The following is a 22,753-nucleotide window of genomic DNA, read 5'->3' as shown; positions in this document are numbered from 1 at the left end:
CTGCCTCCTAGCACTGGCAGTATAGCTGGCTTCCATGCCATTCCTTTACCATCATGCCCTCTGCATTCTGTGACATCTTCTAAGGGGAGAAGGGGGAGACGGGAGGGGGAGTGGCAGAGCTGATGTAGCAAAATTCATGCTGGTCTGAGATTAATTTCAGTGGATTTTTCTATTTCAAATTCCACACAAAATGTGTTCCCCGAGTTCCTCTTCTCTCCCCACCGCCCATGTAGCGCTGTGCTTTCAGGGCAGCAGTTCTCAAACTGTGGGTCGGGACCCCAAAGAGGGTTACGACCCCATTTTAATGGGGTCACCAGGGCTGCCCTTAGACTTGCTGGGGTTCAGGGCCGAAGCCCAAGTCCCACCACCCCCAAGGGCCAAAGCTGAAGCCCGGGCTTCAGCCCTGTGTGGCGGGGCTCAGGCTTTGGCTCCAGTCCTGGGCAGCAAGGCCCAGGGTACAGGTAGGGCTACCATATGTCCGGATTTCCCCGGACGTGTCCGGCTTTTCGGTCTATAAATAGCCGTCCGGGGGGGATTTTTAAAAATCTAAAAATGTCCGGGATTTCCCCCCGGTCGGCTATTTATAGATAGAAAAGCGGCGGCCAAGCACCGCTGGGCACCCAAAGCCCCTTCCCGGCTCCCCCCATCCCCTGCAGCCTTACCACGCTGTCCAGCCCCGCAACTGTCTTCCCCCTCCTCCACTCCCCTGAACGCTCCGCCCACCTGCTCCTCCCCCTCCCCTGCTTCCTGCGAATCAGATCTTCGTGGGAAGTCTGAAATGAAGCAGGAGCAAGCGGGAGGCAGCAGCAGGTAAGCTGGGGTGGGGGGGGCGCGAGGAGGAGAGCTCCGGGGAGGTGCGGCCCTGGCCGAGCGGCTCCCTCCGGCCCGGGCCGAGCAGCGCCCAGCGGCCCCAGTCCAGCTCGGGCCCCAGCGGCTCCGGCCCCAGGGCGGCGACCCCGGTTCCGGCCCCAGGGCAGCGACCCCGGTTCCGGCCGAGCACCCCCGGCCCGGCCCGGGCCCCAGCAGCACCGGCCCTGGTTCCGGCCGAGCGCGCCGGCCCAGCCCCGGCCAAGCACCCCTGACCCGGCCCGGCTCGGGCCCTAGCAGCACCGGCCCAGGCCCGGCCCGGCTCGGGCCCCAGCAGCGCTGGCCCCGGCTCCGGCCGCTCGGGCCCCAGCAGCGCCGGCCCTGGTTCCGGCCGAGCGCGCCGGCCCAGCCCCGGCCGAGCACCTCCGGCCCGGCCTCAAGCCCCACAACCCCGGCTGGAGTGCAGCCCGATTCCTGGGCTCTTTAAAGCCGGCCCTGGTCAAGGGACAGGGAGGGGGGGTTGGATGGGTTGGGAGTTGGGGGGGGCTGTCAGGGGGGCAGGGGTGTGGAGAGGGGTTGGGACAGTCAGGGACAGGGAGTGGGGGGGGTTAGATGGGTCTGGGGTTCTGGGGGGGCTGTCAGGGGGCAGGGGTGTGGAGAGGGGTCGAGGCAGGCAGGTAGCAGAGGAGGTTGGATGGGTCAGGAGTTCTGGGGGTCCTGTCAGGGGGCGGGGAGCAGTTGGATAGGGCATGGGAGTCCCCGGGGGTCTGTCTGGGGGCAGGGGTGTGAATATGGGGGGGGTGTGTGGATAAGGGTCGGGGCAGTCAGGGGACAGGTAGGGTTGTAGAGGGTTCTCAGGAGGGGGGCAGTCAGGGGACAAGGAGCGGGGGGGGGTTGGGAGTTCTGAGGGGGGCAATCAGCGGGTGGGAAGTGGGAGGGAGTGGATGGGGGCAGGGCTAGAGCGGGGCTCCTCCCCCCCAGTGTCCTCTTTTTTGCTTGTGGAAATATGGTAACCCTAGTACAGACCCCCCTTCCTGGGGAATGAAGCCCTTGGCCTTCGGCTCTGCCCCTTCCCCAGCAGCGGGCACTGCCCGGCTTCAGTTCCCCCTGCTGGGGTCGTGTAGTAACTTTAGTTGTCTGAAGTGTAGGAACAAACCAAGCCCCACTGCTGATACCGAGGCTAACACACCGGGCAGGGAAATCAGCATCCGTGCGCCTGTGACTTAGCGCTTCCCAGCCCAGAGCTCGGGGCTGGCGTGGGGGGAGGCCGGGCGAACACACCCTTCCCGCGCCTGGGCTGGGGCACTCAATGCCCGCGTGTGGTAGGTAGCGAGCCGGCTAAGCGGCGGCGGCAGCAGCCTCCATCCCTCCCCAGAACACGCTGCCCCGGCGGCTTGCGCAACCAATGCCGCCCTAGCCTGCGCTGGTCTCCCTCCCCTGCAGCCGCCCTGGCCACAGCGGGTTTCCAGAGGCTGCCGCTCTCCCTTTCCTGCCTAAAGATACAGCTGATAAGTGCGCGGGCAGCGCGAGCAGGTAAAGGTTTGCACGAGCACAAACACCGGCTGAGGCTGCAAGGGGCTGTCTCTGCTCCGGGCGGACACTGCCTGGGGCTTGGAGCTGAGCCGGACAGCAAACCGCCGCTGCAACCTTTGGCTCCCTCGCAGGCTGGGGTCCAGGAGCTGCCCGCAGTGCTCGGCCGCTTGCGCTGGTTTCCGTTTTGCTGTTGCAGGAGCCTGCAGAGGGCTGCTAGACGGCAGCCAAGGGGCCCCTGTGATCTGCCGCTAGACCAGCCTTGGCGCGCCGGGCATGTCCGCTGCCCGGCCTCCCGCGCTGCAGGGGCTCGCCTCGTTTGCATGCCTGGTGCCCGGGGCAGGGTGGCGCGCCCAGGTCCCCGTCTCTCTGCCTGCTCGGCTCGGACCGCCGCAGCACTGGGGTAACTGCATTCTTCCGATAAGTAGCATAACTGCCGCGGCGGAGGCTGGGCTAGACTCTCCCCAGGCCATTGCTTTGGGCTGGTCAGCGAGCTACTCCCAGTGGGTTCGTGGTTTCTCTTTGTCAGTCATTAATCACCGCAATCAGGTTGGCTGAGGTGAGGTTTTAGCAGCAGTGAGAAGGGGCCGGGCAGGGCGGAGCAGGGAAAAGACCTAACTGGGAGAACCCAGCTCAGTTTTCACACTTCTCCATGCAGTAGGGAGCCCAGCAGCTTGGAGCATCACTCATCCAGAGCTAGTGTAATACGCCTAGAAGCAGAGGTGAGAATTTGCTTGTTCTTATATGGCACGGACACTAATTTTTCTACAATATTCCTTTATTTTTCCTTAAAGGGAGAGAGAATCTCCTTGCCTATAAGTGGTTCAAGATAATTCCTCGATATTTCCATGAACCATACTAAAGGAGGTGTAAGTAATTGTGCTTTACTTATGTTATAAGGGTTGTTCATTTGTCTGACGATCTTACAACCGCTACACTGACAGGACTGTGGACTGAAGGAAGGAAGATAGTTTGGGGATTAAGTGTTGGGATTTGGGAGGTTTTAATTCCCAGATCTGTGTGATCCCAGATAAATTATTTCTGCAACAGAGCTGAGTACCAAACTCTTTTGTAAATCTGGGATTAATGGCTCTTTGCCTCAGTTTCCCTACCTGTAAAATGGGGATGATGATAATATGCCACTATCTCAGAGGAGGTTTCTTATAAGGCATTTATTAATGTTTGTGAGGAGATCAGATACTGTGGCAATGGGGGGGGGCAGATAAGTACCTATATAAATTATTTCAACTAAAAAAACAACTAGTTCCAAACTATATATTATCTGTGCTCCTTTTCCCTCCGTTATACGTTCACTTCACTGTCCTCTCCCTTTCCCTCCAAATAACTGGACAAGTATGGTACATCTTAGCAGCCTACACAAAAGAGGAGATAATTAGCCATCCTAGGGCACATTCTATTCCAACCTCTGGTAGTCTCATGTCGGGAATGAGAAAAAACAACATACTACGTGATAGACTCCAGAAAGCAAATAAAGTGGGTGAGATTATCAGACCAGAACCTAGTTCAAAACATTCTGTAAGAGGTGTGTGTGATGTATATGTTTCCAAAAGATGTATGGTTTAAACAGTGAAGTGAGGAATACTGTAGCAGGAGCACAGGACTGGGAGCCAGGAATTTCTAAGCTCTTTGACAAGCCACTTTTGTTTGTGCCACTTCGGTATAGTTGTTACTTATTATTTGTATTATGGTAGTATCCAGGGGTCCTAACCAGAGTCTCATTATGCTAGGTGCTGTACTGACTTTAGTAAAGAACCCAGAGGCAGATCCTCAGCAAGTGTAAATTATCATGACTCCAGTGAAGTTAGTGGAGCTGATGCAACTTACACCAGTTACGAGGATCTGCCCACCAAGAATTTGGCATCTTAATTGTAAAATGGGTGTAACAGGCAAGCAAAGGGAAGGGAGTAACGGAGGAGGGAGGATGAGGGTTGTTGGCACCAGGGGGCTACTACCCCTGAATGGGATCTTTAATGGCTCCCCGTGGAGCAGATTACTTTCTTACCAATGAAAAAGGTCCACAGTAATTAACTTGCATACACTGTAGTTTATTTGAGAAGGAATTACACAAGCAGTAAAGGATTACATTAAGCACATAACTCCTGTGTTAGACATTAAAGAACTATACATTAAGAGCTATACATTCCTCTTAGTGAGCCTCTCTTTCACAAATATACACAAACAGGCCCAGTGCTAGCCTCACACAGTTCCTGCTTTACCAATTCTATTGACGACTTCTTCCCTCCAGGTCTAGTCTCCTTAGCCCTCTGGTCTGTCTCAGATTACCTCAAGGTGAGGCCTGGAAACCCCTCAGGTCACAGTCCTACTCGAGCCCATGGAGCAGAGTTTTGGCTACTATGTCTAGCATCTTCTTCAAGCGTCAATTAAGGAATCCCCTCTCTCCTTTTCTCAACAGTCATTTACTTTGCTTGATTCTTATATTCTTTTTCCTCAAAAAAGTCCCATGTCTCCAAAGCATGCCCAGTGGGCGTGTGGTTATTAATTTTAGCTAATTAGTATTTTGGAAGGGGCCGGGGTTACGAACAAAGACCACTCCATGCTTACTCACTCATCGATCATTCACTCTGGCTCTCTGCATGATGTCCTTGCTGTAGGGTCACTATAATGAGGTCGACCTGTGCTCCATGCTGGAATTTTATACATGTGATATTTACTTTTGCATGGGCCCATATTTGCCAACCAATAGGTTCTATATCGATCGCACACTCAGGCTTTGCCAGTCCTTTATCAAATCTGCTTCTGCTTAAAGGGTCCCTTGCTCCCAGGAGCCTCTGCAGTTCTTCAGCCATGTTTAAGTCATGTCAGGTTATGCTCACACCATTCATTCAGCATGGCCACACCAAATTGGCACCATCCCAACAAGGGTCAACTCCCAGTTTTTAGCTTTCAAGCTTTTTTGGGCTCATATTGCTCTTAATCCTGTTCTTTCTCCACCTGTAAAATAATACTTACCTGTTTTAAGGTAGAGATGGGTGAGGAGAGAAAAAAAAAAGGTATTCAAGTATTCTTGGGAATAAGCCCAACTGCTTCATTTGGCTGCCTTTCATGTTTTTTGTCCATGTATTTGCAAACATTCAGTATGTGATTTTATTTATTTATATGAATATCTTCTGCACACAAATACCATGAGTACTAGTGTGAATACATGTGTTTGTGAGCATTCATGCCAGAAGTGCTTCCATGGCCATTGTGGAAGGGGAAGGAGGGAGGTTTTGGCAGAGAAGGAGCCAGGGAAAAGATCAACATCAGTACAAGGAGGTAGGAGTAGGGTACAACCATCACCAATGGGAACAGTGGTAGAGGGATCCCTAGAGAGGCGGTAATTCAGGGGTGGGGACTTACTTGGTTAACCATCTGTGTGCCAGGAGCATGGCTAGGCAGTGAAGCACACACCTGCCTCTGGTACTATTTGATGAATTGACATCTAGAAGTTAAAATGCTCTTATTATCTGATGAGAAACACTATCTCATGAAGCGATGGTACTGCTAACCCTGTGTTCTCTGAATCTTTACCTCATGCTGCTTGTTGTGCCTGCAGTGGTGCAGCACAACTGTAGAACCCACCCACTGGGGGGTGAAGATGGGAGTGAAGACTGAGCTGAACAGCTGGCGGGCATAGATGTTGGGTAACTGCATGCATTGCATCATTGCAAAGGAAAAATAACCCCACCGCAATTATGTCCTTTCCCTCTATTTAGCAAGTACCATATTTTGTGCTGCTGCTGCTTTGCCGTGTGGAGCAGTTCAAACCACGGTGGGAATCTACAGCATCCCTAATAGTCCCTGTGGGTTCTCTTAGTAGGAGTATCAGCTTCCCTATCCCCAAGTCCGGATCACAAGTGTATTTTCTTTTGTGACCCCCTTGAAGTAAGATGTCAGAAGCTCATTATAGGGAGTGTCTCCTCCCTCTCCACTAGTAGTTCTACCTACCCTAGCTTCTCCAGAGGACAACCCACACGCTTCTTCCACCTCTCAGGAACTGGCACTGTGACAGTCTGTCTCATCCACAGACAACCCTCTCATCCCACCCAAACAGATACACTGCTCTTCTCTGCTCCCTCATCCTATGACTGAACAAGAGTGCTCAGTGTCCTCTGGTTCCAATGCCTTCCACAAGTCAGGGGTGTGCTTGCTTTTTTCAAAGTCAGATTGGTCAAATTAGACTTATTTCTGTGCAGCTGTTGGCTGTAGCCTGCCATTCTTAGGAGTGCCAGTTTGAAAGGGTGAATCTCTGATGATAGGGCTGTTTCCTGGAACCTGCATGGGTAATAAATGTCAATCTGAAAGATGCAGGCTCCTTTTTACTTCCACTTTTACCATAACTATCTCCATTTTTTTTCTATTGTGACCCAATGACTAGCATAAGCTGTTACCAGCAGGTCTCGGCTTCATTTTATTAGTGCAGCAAGAAGATATACTTGTACAACAAATGCTAACGTCTTCCACTTGATATCATTAATAGAACTAAGACAACATTCAACTTGTCAGATTACATATAACCTAGATGTAGGCTTGGTAGGATTAGATTTTTATCAGTAAATGTCAGTAAACATCAATTTCAGCTTAAACACACAAACAAAATTTCCATTGATAATAATTGAAATTTACAGATAGGCGAAGTAAAGAAAATGCTGCTTAAGAATCCAGAGTTTGATTTTAGGATATTTACTTTGTATATTTTGACATGTGATGTTGACAATTTGTATTTTCATGGTTATAAAACTTTCTGAATCTCAACCTCTACTCCCATTAAATAATTGTCTGACTACCCCACCTTATGAAAATTTAAATCAATAAAAATAAACTTAAAACCAATCATTTTTCATACCTATAAAATTTATATTGATAAAAAATAAAAAAAACCTTAAAAATAAACAAATTATTTAAAAAAAAAAATCAAATTTGGCCAAGTCTACCTATACACAAAACCCAGTTAAATACCATCAGCCCATATCAAAATGGCTTAGAGTTGAGCAAATCAGTTTCAATAAAATAAGAGTTAATCTGAAAGCTCTTTAGAGGTTCATAAAATCTTGATTAACTTTGTTTATGCCTCTCCCCCTCTCTATTTTTGTGACCTTCTGCAGGTGCTGTGTTTTGAAGTTCTCTCAATGTTTCCAGCCTAGATTCTAGAACCATGGATTACTGGAAGGCTCCTGAGTGAGCTTGAAATTTCTTAACAAGACCAAAAAAGATCTGGAGCAATGTCAGTTAAAAACATCTAGTAGTGCCCCTCCTTAAAGATCCCTTGAACTTTTTAGTATTTCCAATTGAAATCCAGTTCTGGATTCTTATCACCTACAAAGTTTAGGGTTTGGTTTTGGCCCATCTCTACTCAAAACTCTATAGAGTTGCACACACAATAAAAATCGGGGTGAAATGGTGACCCCATCGAACTCACTGGCAAAGATCTCTGGATTTGACCCATGTAGTACTCCACCTGGCCACCAATAAAATGCAACCATTTGCGGGGGGTGGCCACCATTAAAATGCAATCATTGGAGGTCGGGGGTAACAACTCTCCTGTATTTAAATGGCTCTGAAACACTCATCACCTACATCTGGAAGCTAATCAAGATATACTGTCCAGCTCACAACCTAAGAGGGGGAGGGTTGGGAGACAGAGGATATGTACAAATGAACTGAAGTCAAATAGAGGAAGAAACAACAAATTGTGCACCAAAAAAAATTGAGAACTCTTTAGAGGGAGGAAAATAGCAAATATTGAAAGAATATATTTGTACTGCAAACGTAGTCTAGCGACACATAGACTGAAGAAAAGAGGCCTAGGGTACGTCTACACTACGAGATTAATTTGAATTTAGATAATTCGAATTTGGGAAACAGATTGTATAAATTCGATTGTGCGCGGCCACACTAAGCACATTAATTCGGTTTTTAACCACATTAATTCGGTGGTGTGCGGCCACACTACCCCATTAATTTTAACCACATTAATTCGGTGGTGTGCGGCCACACTACCCCTAATTCGAATTTACAAAATCGATTTTGGTGCTACTCCGCTCGTCGGGGTGGAGTACAGAAATCGATTTTAAGCGCCCTTTAATTCGAAGTAACTGGCTCCGTTGTGTGGACGGGTTAAGGATTAATTCGGATTAACGCAGCTAAATCCGAATTAAAGTCGTAGTGTAGACCAGGCCCTAGATACTACTGTGATAAGCACATTACAATGGAATAGATGGGAGAGGCTTCATATTCTTTTAGATGGCAAAAAGGAGAATAGGGAAAGAAGGACAAAATCAAGAGTGCTACAGTAAGTTAGCCTTCAATGTGAATATTGACAATCTTTGATTTCCCCGAAGGTTGTTTGACTGTTCCTAATTTAAAAAAAAAAATGGAATATTTCCTTTGTTTTGGACTTTGCTATGCTTTGAGGAGTTGATATCCCCTCCCCAGACCAGATTCCATTGGAAGCTATAGATCAGCTCCACATTCTTGGAGCGTTGACAGGTGTAATTGTGAATGGAACATCTGTTGAGCAATCTGAGATTTGCTTTCTCTAATCTAAATTACTTTCTAGATCAGTGGAAACTGTATTATGAATAGTCGTCATACTGGCTTTGCATGCTTTATGACTTCAATGCAGGAGTAAATAATAGTTCAGGGACTGTCATTGTCAACACACTGCAACCCATGTAGAAATACATTCTCAATCTGGCAAGAATCTACCAGTTATATTTACAGTTATCATGCAACTCCTATGAGTTATGGGAGTCACATGCCCAGGGCCAGGCACCTCTAATGGCAGCTGAGAAACTATTTAAAAGCTGCCAAAGCAGCAGTCAGCTAAGGTCTGGGTGTGTTTGCGGGGCCAGACAGAAGGAAATTCTGTGTGGATTTTGAGGGATGCAGTGTAGTTTAACTGCTACTCCTGTAGTGGCTCTGGATTACAAAAATCTAGCTGCACTGTTTGATGTTATGTTGTTGCACTCTTCTGTAACTCAAATGGCTAAACAAAAAAAATTCACCTTTGGGTTATAACCAAGCATGGAAAATTTCAGCCCAAAACCAGGGGTTGGATGCTATTTAAAATGGGAGCCTGAACATGACTATTTAGCTTTGTCTGTTGAAAGACCTATAATAAGTCTCTGTGACATAGCAATAGCATTCCCCCTGGTAAATGTGAATAGGGAAATAAATGCCACGATTTAGTGTTAAGTAACTGGGGCCTTATCAAACTCCCACTAAAGGCAGTAGGAGTTGGATTGGGCTCTTAGACCTTCTGTACATTTGCATTTTTCTTAGTTAAAAAAAAAAAGCTCCCACAACTGTGAGTGCGCTAGTGTAAACAGGCTTTGGTGGCCACTGGCATTCTTACCTCTGAGCATAGTTGGACAGCATTGTGGTTAAAACACCAGTACCTTACCAGAGTGGTAAGCTTAAATGAAGCAACTAAGTGGTACGCACTGCTGAAGCTACAATGGTGGCAAATTTCCAAAAATCTAGTTTAGATGCAGCCTTAGCTTCACCTCCTACATACAAAATGCCTGAAACATATACAGGAATTATTGCACTAAAACTAAACTTCCTTTCTAGTGGTGTTCCATGTACCAAATGAACTTAAAGTGATACATGTATACAATTTCAGTTTCTCTAGATTAATATACAGTAATATAGGACCAGGTGTACATAGAGCTCTGGATGTTGTTGACGCAGAAAACAATCACCAAGAGTTTGCCCACACAAGGAAATTGACTGCAATAGCTATTCCATGCAAAGCTGTTCCAGAACAGCTATTGTGGAATAGTTTCTCATGTGAACACTTTTAGTTTGGAATAAAAGTGCCTTTTGCTGAATTAGCTTAATTCACAAAGTGGATTAAGCTAAACTGGAAAAAGGCACTCAAACTCCCACCTATCTTATTCCGCAATAACTTACCTGTGTAAACAATCCCTCAGTGTGCTTAAACATTTAAAAAGGTGCCTTGTAGGCAAAGCACATTGGTAAAATGAATGACGCATTAGGACTATTTATCCCTGCCTCATTCTGGTTGCATTTATAGAAGTGTAAATCTATTGAAGTCAATGGACTTGCTCCAGACATTTTACACTAGTGCCAATACAAGTAGACAGAGTTTGGTCCTCAGTATTTGAGATGGAAGGAGTGCAATGAATAAGACTGGGATGCAATCACTTAACAGTGAGAAACAAATCCATTTACTGTAATAAAATTAGAAATAGCTAAATTAATGTATTAAAAGTGAAAGATAAGTAATTTGCATAGTTTTTTTAAAAAAATTGACAGGTAGTGAAATTCATCCCTGTACAGGGGGCCAGTACAAACCTATGCCCAAATTAAATCCATAGCATGACTGATGGAACTACAACAGCGGGAAGATTTCCCCAAAACCTCAATGTAAATGCTAAGATTTTCCAAGAGGACCAGTTGCAGCTGATCCTACTCCCACAGAAAATCAATCGAATCCTAGGAGCAGGATCTAAACCCTGCTATGGCACTAGCAATGCTTGTGCTCTATTTCAGGTATTTGAGTGTGGACATGAGATTCCTGATTCTCCACTACCTTGTTTTACCACCATATAAAGACACTGTCATTCTGATCTGATAGCATTTTATGCATACTTTGCTCAAGTGTAAAGGAACACACAAAATGTGAACCAGCAGAGGAGACTCAGCGTCCAGATGTGTTACAAACCCAGTGGGTGTTTATAACCCTAGTGTTTTTCCTATTCTAAATTCCTTTTCCTCTATCTATGCTAGCCACCCAAACTGGTTTAGCTAGAACTGCGTTTTAACTAAATTAAAACATGCTTTTCAAACATATTTCAGAGTCTAGTGTAGACTGGCTACACCATAAGGAATTATTTTTTTTTTTTTTTGGCCAAGAATTTTCCACCAACGCGATCAACAGTGCATCCACCAGTCTGAGTCCTAGAGCCTGAACAAGGCTCTAGGTGCCCACCAGTACCTTAAACACCATGTTGTCTAACCCTGTTCAGAGCAGGATTACATGATAATGACACAGTGGAGTTTTTAAAGAGAAATGAGTCCAGTGTCAACAAGCACTGAAACTTTTTTTTTTTAAATCTCTCTCTCTCTCTGTAGACTGATCTAATCAGAGGTGTGTCAATGGGCAGGAAAATCAGGTTGTGGTTTTTTCAGGTTTCTCCTTTCATCCTACTGTGCTTTGAAAGCTGGGTTTCATGCAATTGGATTTGTCCTGATGTCGATCTAGAATAGCATTCCAATCTCCTCCCAGTATTACAGGAATGCCTTTTATTAGAAAAGGGTCTTGCAAAATCTTGTGGAACCTGCTAAATCCATAGTGAAGGTGGATTGATACATGATTCTGTATCTGGCATTGGTCCCCTCAGGATTTGCTTCATGCCATTGAATGCAGTCCTCTTTTTGTTAAGCTCAGATGAGATGTCAGGAAAAAAAGAGAAATTTTGTGTCTACGTAAGGGTTTTGGCTTCTGGCAGTATCCATTAACATTACTTTATCATTGAATTTCCGCAGCTCGAAGATGATGGATCTGGGCTTATCAGACTCCTGCCTTGTAGTACCAGACATTCAGTGAGCCCTTTCAATATCTAATGGGGGTAGCTGGGGGTCCAATTTAAGTATGTCAGGGAGCAGCCTCTGAAGAAAGTAATATCCTTCTTTAGACCCTCAGTAATGCCCAAGATGTGAAGGTTGTTTCTTTGAGATCTGTTTTCCTACTGTAAGATTAAGGAAACAGTTTCTTCTTTAATTTCACTGTTTTCAATGGCAGTCTTGTGTAGCTCATTTTCCAACTAAGCCATTTCAGCTTTTACATCACATAGCTCTTTAGAGATTGAATCCAGTCTTTCTGTGAGGAATTCTTTCAGTGCTGCGATATCCTGGCCTAGGTTCTGCTGTGGCCTTGTGGTCTCCCCCTTCAGCTGATTAGGTCTTTTGTTGCCCCTCATTTTTTTCATTGGAATCCATATTCAACAATTTGAAGTTTATCCAGGGAATTAATTTAAACTTTTATGACAGGAGCTTACTGCCTAGGAAAGTAATTATTAGAGATGAGTAGTTGATATGTGGGGAGTGAGGAGGTCCGGGACTAAGCAGCCATCTTCCTCACAGGTACCAGGTGACCCTCCCCTGCACATTTTAAGGGTCCTGCATTAGCTTGTCTGGTCTCACAATCCCAGTCTCAATGGATCATTATACAAATATCACCCAATAACAAAAACTGATCTGGAATTTTACTTCTTTTAAAACTGCAGAAATGTCCTAATTAAAAGTTTCTTCCTTCTACTGCTCTATGTGCATACACATCCCCACTTCTTGCTTACAGCCAAAGCACCAAGATATTATGCAAAATGCTGTTCTTGCTGCATTTCCAACCCCTAGAGTCCCTCTTTTTCAGCAACATTTTCTCTGCAGTTTCTCCTAGTTGGGAGGAAATGAGAAGATGGTTTCTCAGCATTGGGTTATTTTGCTGCTGGACTAAAGATTTTTTTTTTTTTTTTAAGTATCAGTCAGCTAACCAAAGTTATTTCCTATTTAAAGGTCATGGAAGAGTTAAAACCAGCTATGAATAAAATGAATGGAATTCGGTCTAAAAAACACTAGGAATCACTGGCAAACTCAGTCCCTCAGGCCAACCCTAACTGTTAATGAATTAACTTGATTTAACATATATATGGAGACTGGGACACCCCCAAAGAGTATGACTGTACTTATTTCTCTACAGTATATTCATCTTACTACAGAATTGAATTTTTTCTTGTATCTTTAGAACTGATTCCAGCATGACTAGAAGCAACTGTTGATCATATATTACTTTGAGATCATGCTCCAATTATACTTACCAATGACACCGGTTACACTTCATTAAAATCTTCTGGGTGGAAGATGAGCACTGTGCTACTAAAAGGCAAAATTTTGTTCTGCAATTGCTTCAACCATCTCTGCCAGACCTGCCATAAGAAAATAAGCATGCAGTTATCATCTTTTGGGAAGCTCCTGTAAGGCATGAATGCATAAAGTATGCCTCCCAAAAGAAGAGAGACTCAAGTTACTAGATTCTCTGGACAAGGAAATGGATGTGTTGCAGAGAACACACAAGACTGACCCAAATACAGGTCTGTCTCATCTTACGCGGGGGTTCCGTTCCGTGGTTAGTGCGTAAAGCGAAAACCGCATATAGCCAAAACCCCATTGAGTTCAATGGCGAGTGAAATCGCCCGCACTACAGGTATAGTATTAAAACTGTTGTTTTTCTCTCTCTTTTTTTTTTTTTTTGCCAACCGCGTAAAGTTGAAATTGCGCATGTTAAATGCGCGTAAGATGCGACAGACCTGTAATGAAAACCTTCAACATTCTCTAATCAATGCCAAATATAAATATAATGAACGCTTATCCAGCCAAGTCAAATTTACACTCAAGAGGGTCAAACAAAGAAATGATGAATGGAGAGATAAGGCAGATAAACTGCTTGCCAGAAGACTTAATACTTTTTTCTTGTTACAAGAAGACAGGAGTGCCATCCTTGAACCAATATTTATAATCATTTAAAGCAATTCTATCAACCTTTATATATATCAAAATGACTAATAAATTTAATTGAAGGCCTACCTTTTAATACCCTAATTTCAGAACAAGTGTTGTTTATGGACTTCACAACACAAGAAATTGAATAGGCTATAAAAATATGAATTCAAGTATGGCCTCTGGGATGGGCGGCTATTTCCATGTTGTGCATGAATTTCTACGTTTTGTTTCATTATGTGCTTATATTTTATATAAAAACAATAAAAAAAAATCAAATTTTAAAAAATGTGCAGGGGCTCCAAACATCCAGAGGATTTATTCTTTATTTATTTCCGTATCTAGTCCAGCCGTTATGAAGTAAACTGGCTGGCTCATGAGTTGTAAGTCTGCCTGGCACCTCCAGAAGCCTTCAGACCTGAAGTAGTGTTTGTGCTTAAAGCCAGCTCTGAGTTAATGTAAATGGGTCTTAGGAAAAGGCATCTGTGCCAGGATAACACTGGATTTTCTTGCATCTTGTTCATGGATCAGTTGGTTTAAGATGGCTTTGGTTCTTGCCATCTACATGGGTTTTTTTTTTTTATAATTTATATCAAATTCCATTACCCTGAGATGCTCTTTCCATTTGGTATGTTTTCAAAAACCCCACTCAAAATGAATAAGTGTCAGTATATTAAATGTGGAAGTGCGTCAGTGGCAGGGACAGAGACTTTAAAAATTAGTCTGTCTTTATTTAGATGAACCTGTATATTTTATTTAGAGACAGCATAGCCCAGTGTTCAGAGCACTGTAGTGAGTCAGTGGACCTGAGTTCTGTCTATTTAGCAACTTATATATTGTGCTCTTTACTGTAGTGTCTGAGCAACTCATGATCACTAGTGAATTTGTCCTCACAACAACCCTATGAGGTGAGGTACAGAGAGCAGCGGTCAGCAAACTATGGCCTGTGGGCCACATCCGGCCCACCAGCTGATTTTATCTGGCCCTCGAGATCCTGCTGGGGAGCGGGGTCTGAGGCTTGCCCCACACTCCAGCTGGGGAATGGGGTCGGGGGGCGCTCCGTGCGTGCCGTGGCTCCCGGAAACAGCGGCATGTCCCCCCTCTGGCTCCTATGCGTAGGAGCAGCCAAGGGGCTCTGCATGCTGCCCCCACCCCAAGTGCCACCCCCACAGCTCCCATTGGCTGGGAACTGTGGCCAATGGGAGCTGCAGGGCAGCGCCTGCAGACGGGGCAGCGTGCAGAGCCGCCTGGCCACACCTCCGCGTAGGAGCTGGAGGGGGGACATGCCACTGCTTCCGGGAGCTGCTTGAGGTAAGTACAGCCCAGAGTCTGCACCCCAACCCCCTCCCGGGCCCCAACCTCCTGCCCCAGCCCCAATTCCCCATCTGCCCTCCAAACCCCTCGATCCCAGCCCAGAGCACCCTCCTGCACCCCAAACCCCTCATCCTCAGCCCTACCCCGGAGCCCTCACCCCCCAGCCAGAGCCCCCTCCTGCACCCCAACCTCAATTTTGTGAGCATTCATGGCACGCCATACAATTTCCATACCCAGATGTGACCCTCATGCCAAAAAGTTTGCCCACCCCTGGAGTAGAGTAAGGGATTTGTTAGATTTTACACAGGAGGTCTGTGACTGAGCTGAAAACTGAACTCATGTCTCCTCAGTCCCATTCAAATGCCTTATCTGCATCCATCTTACCTATTCTGCTCTATTCTGGACATCTACCATTGACTTTCTGGTGACTATGGGAAAGTCACTTTACAAATGGTGACACTGAAGCATAGAGAGGTAAACTGGGAATAATGATACCCTCATTTGTAAGGCATTGTGAGAGCTACCACTGAAAAGATCTATGTTATTTTATTACTTCAGACTTGACCTTTCTCACTAAAAATTATTCCTGGCAGATATTCTAATACTGACGGGGCAGCTCTGGGCCTGGCCTAATACCATTACACTAGAATGTAGGTCTGTCAGACTTGGGAGAATTCTTAAAAGCTTTTTGGCTTTTTCTGGTTCAGTGGAACACATTGTGAACATCTTAGAGATCGGATCATTCCTCTACAAAGAGCAGGATCTGTCTGATCTCTTCCTCTGAGGGATCCATCAAGAAGACCTCAACGGCTGGACACCCACTGGAGTCAGGAAGGATTTTTTTCCCCACTGCACAATTGGTTAGATGCATTTTGGGCAGGGTGGTAGGAGGGGTTGCCTTCATCTAGTTACAGCTGGAGACGGGACACAGAACAGCCTGGACCACTGCTCTGATGTGGCACAAAAAATCCTCTAGAAAGGATGCCTGGTGGGGGTATCTTGTTCACATGCTTATGGTCATACTGATAGCCAGATTTCAGGTCAGGAAGGAATTTTCCCCCGGTCAGATTGGCCAGGAGCTGGGACAGGGGTTGGCTTCTTCTGCAGCATGGGGTTTGGTTCACCTGCTAGGATCAGCTGGGTATATCTCACCTAATCAATTCCCAGCCATTGCAGGGACCTCATGCATTGGTGGCACCTCAGTCTCCTGTTATCTGCCTGTAGCACACAGTTCAGTCTCCGAAGGACTGAAATGATTTGGTCTAACTGAAGACGTTGGGCTTAATAGAGGGATAGTTGGATGAAGTGTAATGGTTTGTGATATACAGGAAGTCAGACTAAATGATCTAATGTTCCCTTGTGCCCTTAGACTAGAGCCCTGCACGGCTACACAATTTATATCTGCGATGCGGATATCCAGAAAATAAATTTGTATCCATTGAGCTGCAGGGCTCTACTAGAAACCGCAGCAGCATGTCGGGCCGCTGCTCCCAAGAGCCAGCACCCCACACCTGCAGCAACTCTGGTGTGGCTATACCACGCGCAGGCCCGCCCACTGGGGCGGGCACCAGGCTCACCGGCAGCTATCCCTGATCATGCTAGTGGCTCACAAGCTCCTGCACAGGTGTCCATTCCACTCAGCTGTCTGCATATCCTGGGAGAAGGTCCAGCACTCTGTCCTTGTAGCTAGGTGAATTATTGCCATCGTGGAACTGTAAAACAAATAAAAGTGGGAAGATGCACCAAAATATTATGGAAGAGGAAAGTAGAGGAGATGCAGTACGGCCGATCTTCAAAGATACAAAACCATGAGTCAAACGCCCCAAAATAATGAGATCGGCCCCAAAATCATGAGGTTTTTTTTTAAAGTCAAATCATGTTTATAGCTTGTCTTGACTTTTTAACTCCCCTCTACTCCTCTGCTAGTCTGTGTGTGATAATTTCAGGCTGAAAAGACAATCTTTAGTATGCACATATGCACGCCTCTCCCTGGCTGCTCAGAAGGAGACTCCACTTTCCCACTCCTCACCCCTCAGACAGATTCTTCAGTGCTCCTAGTTCTAATTGCCTTGATATGAATACTATGAGATAACTAAGAATGTCTGCTGGGACACTCCTCAGTTAAGCTTTCAGACTGGCCCTTGGAATGAATGATGTCCATATGACTCAATTATAAAGCTGGTCAGAACAGTTTTCCATCGGCAAATGCGGTTTTGTCAAAACAAACATTTTGTGGACACATCAATTTCAATTAAATTTTTAGTGGAAAAACTTAAACGATTTGAAATCAAAATGGAATATTGTGTTCTAACTTGTTTGTTTTGGTTCATCTTAATTTTAACCTTTTAATTTATATAGATATTAAAAGAAAACGATTGGACAGAAGTTGCATTTTCTGACCAGCTCTGGGCAATTGGTAGCAGTTTCCCGTCTGGACGCAAGCACAAAAGAGCCTAAAAGCTGGCTTAACTGGCCATTGGAGGATGTTGACGTAAGCGTATCCACACCATCCTCAACTCCCAGCTTCTGGAGAGGGGGTGGTGGGGAAAATGGGATGAGTTCAGGGCATCTCTAGGCCCGGGCAGTCCATGCCTGTTGGTGTAGCCCCTTGGGGGTCACAGGCAACACCCTGATGCTGCTCTACTTTATGCCAGGAAGCTGCCACTAAAGAATGGAGATCACGATGGTGGCTTAAAGCCTCTCCTTCACCCCACTTCCCTAGTCTTGAACCAAGGACAGATCTATGTGAATGAATGTGTCTCTACACATGGCACTTAAAAAAATCCAAAACCTATTTTCTGTGAAATATAGAACAGCTGTTTATAATCACTTAATCACTATCCTCACTGTAGCCTGTTTTTGTGTCATCCTGAATTTAAAGAAAGCATTAACATAAGAGAGTTCAAAACTACACTTAGAAACGCAAACAAAGGGCAAAGCACATCTCTTGGCAACCATCTGCTCAGGTACTCTGGTCTCTGTATATAAGCAGGAATGCAGAATATCTAAAATTACTACTTGTTGGGTAGCTCTGAGGAAAGAATTTTCCCTAGCTGTCTAAACTTTACTCAAACATTCCTCTCATTTCTAAAGTTTGTGCTTTGATTTTATGGAAGTGTGCTGACAATACATCTTACAAGGTGAGCTAATTTAACCCTGTGGATCTGGGTAGATTAGACATTTTTCAAGTTCTGTTTTGATTTTCTGCAGGGTTGTTTTGTTTGTTTTTAAGAAATGGTCTAAATGAAAAATGCAAAGGAGTTTGGAATGAGCAGCTCTTTTCTTTTAAATCTCATCCTTATTCCGGAAGCATGAGTCTACTCTTCCAGTTTGCAGAACTGGGGCCAAAGCCTTCCCTCTGACTTCCATGTGAGCCTTTGCATTCAAGAGCAGACAGTAGCCTTTAACTCCATTTATAGGATGGAATAAGAAGAATATTCATAAATCAGGGATTTAAGAATTTTGAGTGCCCAACTGATACTTTATTTTTTCTAAAGGGAATTTCTCCTCCTCCAAAACCAGTTATTATTAGTATTAACTCCAGGAAGATTAGAGACTTGTGATAACATAGGTACTTTATTTCTATTTGATGAACTTTACTATTTTGTGTAACAATTACAACACACACAGCTGTGTATGTCATAGTAACTCACAGCATCAAGGCTTTTTCTACCTCTCTATCCAGGGCTTTCAACATTCCACTCATCCTCCATCTCAACTATAATGCATTGTTATTTGTTGTTACAGATCAAGTTTCCTAAAGCCACTAAAAGCTGAAGATGGATATTAAGCATGCGAAGGATTATCTTTACTGGCTATACTATCAATACCTACTGGTCACCTGTTGCTATGTGTTGGAGCCCTGGGAGCAATCCATGTTCCATACTATTTTTATTACAGTTTTTGCTATGGTGGTGTACACAGCTTATGTCTTTATACCTATCCACATCCATTTGGCTTTTGAGTTCTTCTCCCAGTTATTTGGAGACCAGCGTGAAAGTACTGTTGCCATTATGAACTGAATTTGCCAGGGTTGATGATGCAACAGCTACTATGTGAAATGTCTTCTTCCACGTTGGGGTTGTTTGTTTAGAAAAAGGTTTGTGTTTGCGGAAACAATGCTTCCTCGTACAAAAGCTAGCCTGCATAATTACCATAACTGAAAACCAGAATAATGCACTGATTCCTCACTGTATAGTTCATATTTAAATAAAACACGAGCACAGCTTTTGTTCTGTGACCGTGCAACACCGACTTTGGAATGCATTACTTAATATTCAACTTGTCTACTGAGAACAGTGTTCCTATGTAGTAGATCCTCAATGTAGAGAAAACATATGTTCTTTAACAGTTAGAGACCTTATTTCTTTATCACACTGTGTCTAGAATCATGATTTTTACACATATGGTTTTCACAATCAGAATTTAATTTTAATAGCACACATGAAAATGTATTGCAAGCAGCAAAAAGTATCTATGATGATAGTTGGTAGGATATTATATTTTTTGAATACAAGAAAGCTTCTCCCAGAAGGGTACATGGCAACTACCTTGCAAAACATGCAATTCTTTTCCCCATCCTAGTTTACAGTGTATCAGAAATGTGAGTCAAATATAACATGACCCAAGCAGCTGAAGTCTGTTTGTTTTAGTAGTCTGCTAATTTTTAGCATAGATGGTGTCATGATATAAAGGGATGGTTTGAGGCTTTTCTTTTAGAAAATGAGAAATCAAGACTAGACAAGCATGAATCCAATTTTTAGTACCTAAGCTTCTGCTGCTGGATTTATGGTGGTTTAATTGTAATAAGATAATTTATTATACTGTAAGTAATCTTGCATTGTACTAAGAATGATGTACCAGATATTTAGTGAGTCTGACTTTTTGTTACACTCAACTTTGCTTGTTACAAACATCAATTTTTCCCCTTTCTACTACAATTCATTGGGGGAAAGCAAAGCATGTGTTTGTGCTAAAGGAAGATGATCTAGTAAACAGAGTGGAATTTTCTAATAATTGCAGAACGCTGAAGCATTTAGATGGAAGCTTTGATACAGAGGCCTCCTTTACAAAGGAGAAAGGAGATTTATTAAAACTGCCTTTGGGGAGTTTCTTAAACCATGAAAGCGTTTTATTGTACATCTGAATCAAACATGAATGCCAAAGAGAAAGCTATATATGCAGAATACATACCTTTTGCAACTGGCACTACTGCTAGTGAAAGTGAGATGCATAAAATGTAAATAGTTTTTGAAGTATGTTTACACAATTATAGCATGAAGAAATTTTCTAATTTTATCAAGGGGCATTGGGGTCCTGCACGATAAAAAGAATGGCAAATTCTGATGTCAAAAATGAGGCTATGTTTATATGCAGTTTTTCAAATGCAAAAATAAAGTTAAATTCTTTTAAAACAGTGTCTTGAATGCATAATTCTCAGTTTTGCCTGTATCCATGTATTATATTCATCTAAATACTCTAACTCGCTCTCCCCTCTATCTGTGCAATCTGCTTGCCATTAGATAAACTTGGCTACTTTGTTGCCACTACCTTCTCTGTACGGTAGTATCAACGCATAATTTAGGAAACAATTCAATGAGATTTTTTGGTACATCACAACTAGAATATATTTAAATATATGGGAAATATAATTTAACCCACTTCAAGGCCCCTTTACACTGGCAAAGTGGCAAATAAGGGCTTTAGCATAAATGAGAATAACTGGGAGAAATGAGCAGGGGGAAAATTGCAACTGTTTTCCAAAACTATGACTGTTTATGTAGAAGTTGCTCTCACCTTTGACAGCTTTGAATGGCTAGCATTTAGGGCTCCCAGTGAAGTTGATAGCAAAAGCCCAATTGATATTAATGTAAGATCAAGCTTTTACTCACTATGTACCCAGTCCTGTACACCCTTGGCACTGCACAGGGTTTTCTTCTAGGTGACCATTCTTATCATTACAGTAGATTATTTGGCACTGTGGTGCTCCAAGAAAACTCTCAACTCAGCTGAGTGCAGATTAGCAGGATTCATCAGTATGAGGGGAAAAGGAAACTAAATTGTTTCAATACCAGTATTCCACAGTTGTGACAGCAGAACACTAATGCTGAAGGTAGTTCTTCTATGCCTACTGTACAGTTTTTTTTTCTGAAACCAGTCTGAGCCTGACAATACCCATAAGCTTTTCTCTGTACTGGGTCTTTTAGCCTCCAGTAGCTGAAAGGATCCTATCATCTACACACAATAGAAATCTCTCCCCTGTATTCTTGTAATCTTCAGAACACACCAAGCATGGAAGATAGGTATCCATGTTAGAATAATACCCATGGAACATTAAAAGACAAAACTGTTATTCATAAAGACTGAATTCTTGTGTTGTGCATGGTAGGGGTTTTAATGACTCCTAGGGGAAAGCAGGGTTTTCTTGTACCACTTAATTATCTATGTAATCTGTGATTTCTTGTATTAATAGCCTTACTTCAATTACTACTAACACAGTAATAACCTTGGAAAAATAGAAAGACAAGGTTGGTGAAGGAATATCTTTTACTGGACCAGCTTTTGTTGGTGAAAGTGACAAGCTTTCAAGCTACCTGAAGAAGAGCTCTGTGTAGCTTGAAAGCTTGTCTCTTTCACAAACAGAAGTTGGTCCAATAAAAGATATTACCTCACCCACCTTGTCTCTGATATCCTGGGCCCAACACAGCTACAACACTACAACCAACATGTTATAGTCTAATAAGATCCTGAACAATTTTGTTTCTCCATAGCCATATAATTTACCTGGAGGAAAGGAGTGAAAAGTTCAAAACAGTCACAGGAAAACATCTCTTAGCTTTTTCTTTAATTAGGGGTATGTTTCACATGAAGACTTCTTGTACAATTCCCAGTACAACGATACATCTCAGTACCCACTGCAGATTTTTTGAGACTTAACTCCTGAAATATAAAAACTATGTACTTAGCAAACAGGACTATATCCAATAACTAGAGAAAAGAAAAATTGATGAGAGTTTACTATCCTCAGCACTTGTGTGTTTTTGCTTATTACCTAGGTAGTAATCAGAACTCTAAATCTATTATCACATTTTAACCTGGAGGAACCACTCAGTTTACTTGAAATCAAAAAAGAGGCAGGGACAGATTCACTACGTTCCCAAATTAGGATTCCCCCCACCCACCCTCACAAAGGTATAACATGGAATGATGGAGCTTTCTTGGTATTGCTCTGTATCTTGGTATTGGTTTTGTTGCCTCAACATCCATTTCCTATGGAACCATTCATCAAACTCTCTCTTTCATGTTACATCTTGTTTTAACTGCTAAACATGTAATTACAAAGATTGAAATGCATGTAATACAGAAAGAACTGGATACTGTTCCAAGGGGAAGATGGCTAATGATAAGGGAACTTTAGCCCATGTTCCCTTTTTCTAGAGGCCTGTAAGGCTCTTGTCTTCTAACTGCAGTATATTTGTTTATATTGTTGGAATCCTGGGCTATGCATTTCAGTTTTGAAACACCACATAAGCAAAGCTATATTCTAGGGCCAAGATTG

At 43.9% G+C, this 22,753-nt stretch overlaps 1 protein-coding gene across 2 annotated transcripts; it reads left to right on the top strand.

The window, feature by feature from the left end:
• The first annotated feature begins 2,456 nt into the window (after window positions 1-2,456).
• On the top strand, window positions 2,457-20,544 carry SPTSSB (serine palmitoyltransferase small subunit B). Of its 2 annotated transcripts, XM_026649987.1 has the most exons (3): window positions 2,457-2,740; window positions 3,132-3,206; window positions 18,943-20,544. In XM_026649987.1, exon 3 carries the CDS (start codon window positions 18,975-18,977, stop codon window positions 19,215-19,217), a length of 243 nt encoding a protein of 80 aa, XP_026505772.1. In that variant the 5' UTR covers window positions 2,457-2,740; window positions 3,132-3,206; window positions 18,943-18,974; the 3' UTR covers window positions 19,218-20,544. The 2 variants fall into 2 exon arrangements, with proteins under 2 accessions (XP_026505772.1, XP_026505773.1); XM_026649988.1 differs by lacking the exon at window positions 3,132-3,206.
• The last annotated feature ends 2,209 nt before the right edge of the window (window positions 20,545-22,753 follow it).

Source organism: Terrapene carolina, unplaced genomic scaffold (genome assembly GCF_002925995.2).
Source record: "Terrapene carolina triunguis isolate 2854851 unplaced genomic scaffold, T_m_triunguis-2.0 Scaffold88, whole genome shotgun sequence".
NCBI lineage: Eukaryota > Metazoa > Chordata > Testudines > Emydidae > Terrapene > Terrapene triunguis.
The sequence above is the reverse complement of the archived record's forward strand: the minus strand, read 5'-3'. Positions and strand labels throughout refer to the sequence as shown.

What these genes read in the sequence shown, in the direction of transcription:
- SPTSSB (XM_026649988.1), top strand. Translation starts at nt 18,975, where the DNA reads ATGGATATTAAGCATGCGAAGGATTATCTTTACTGGCTATACTATCAA.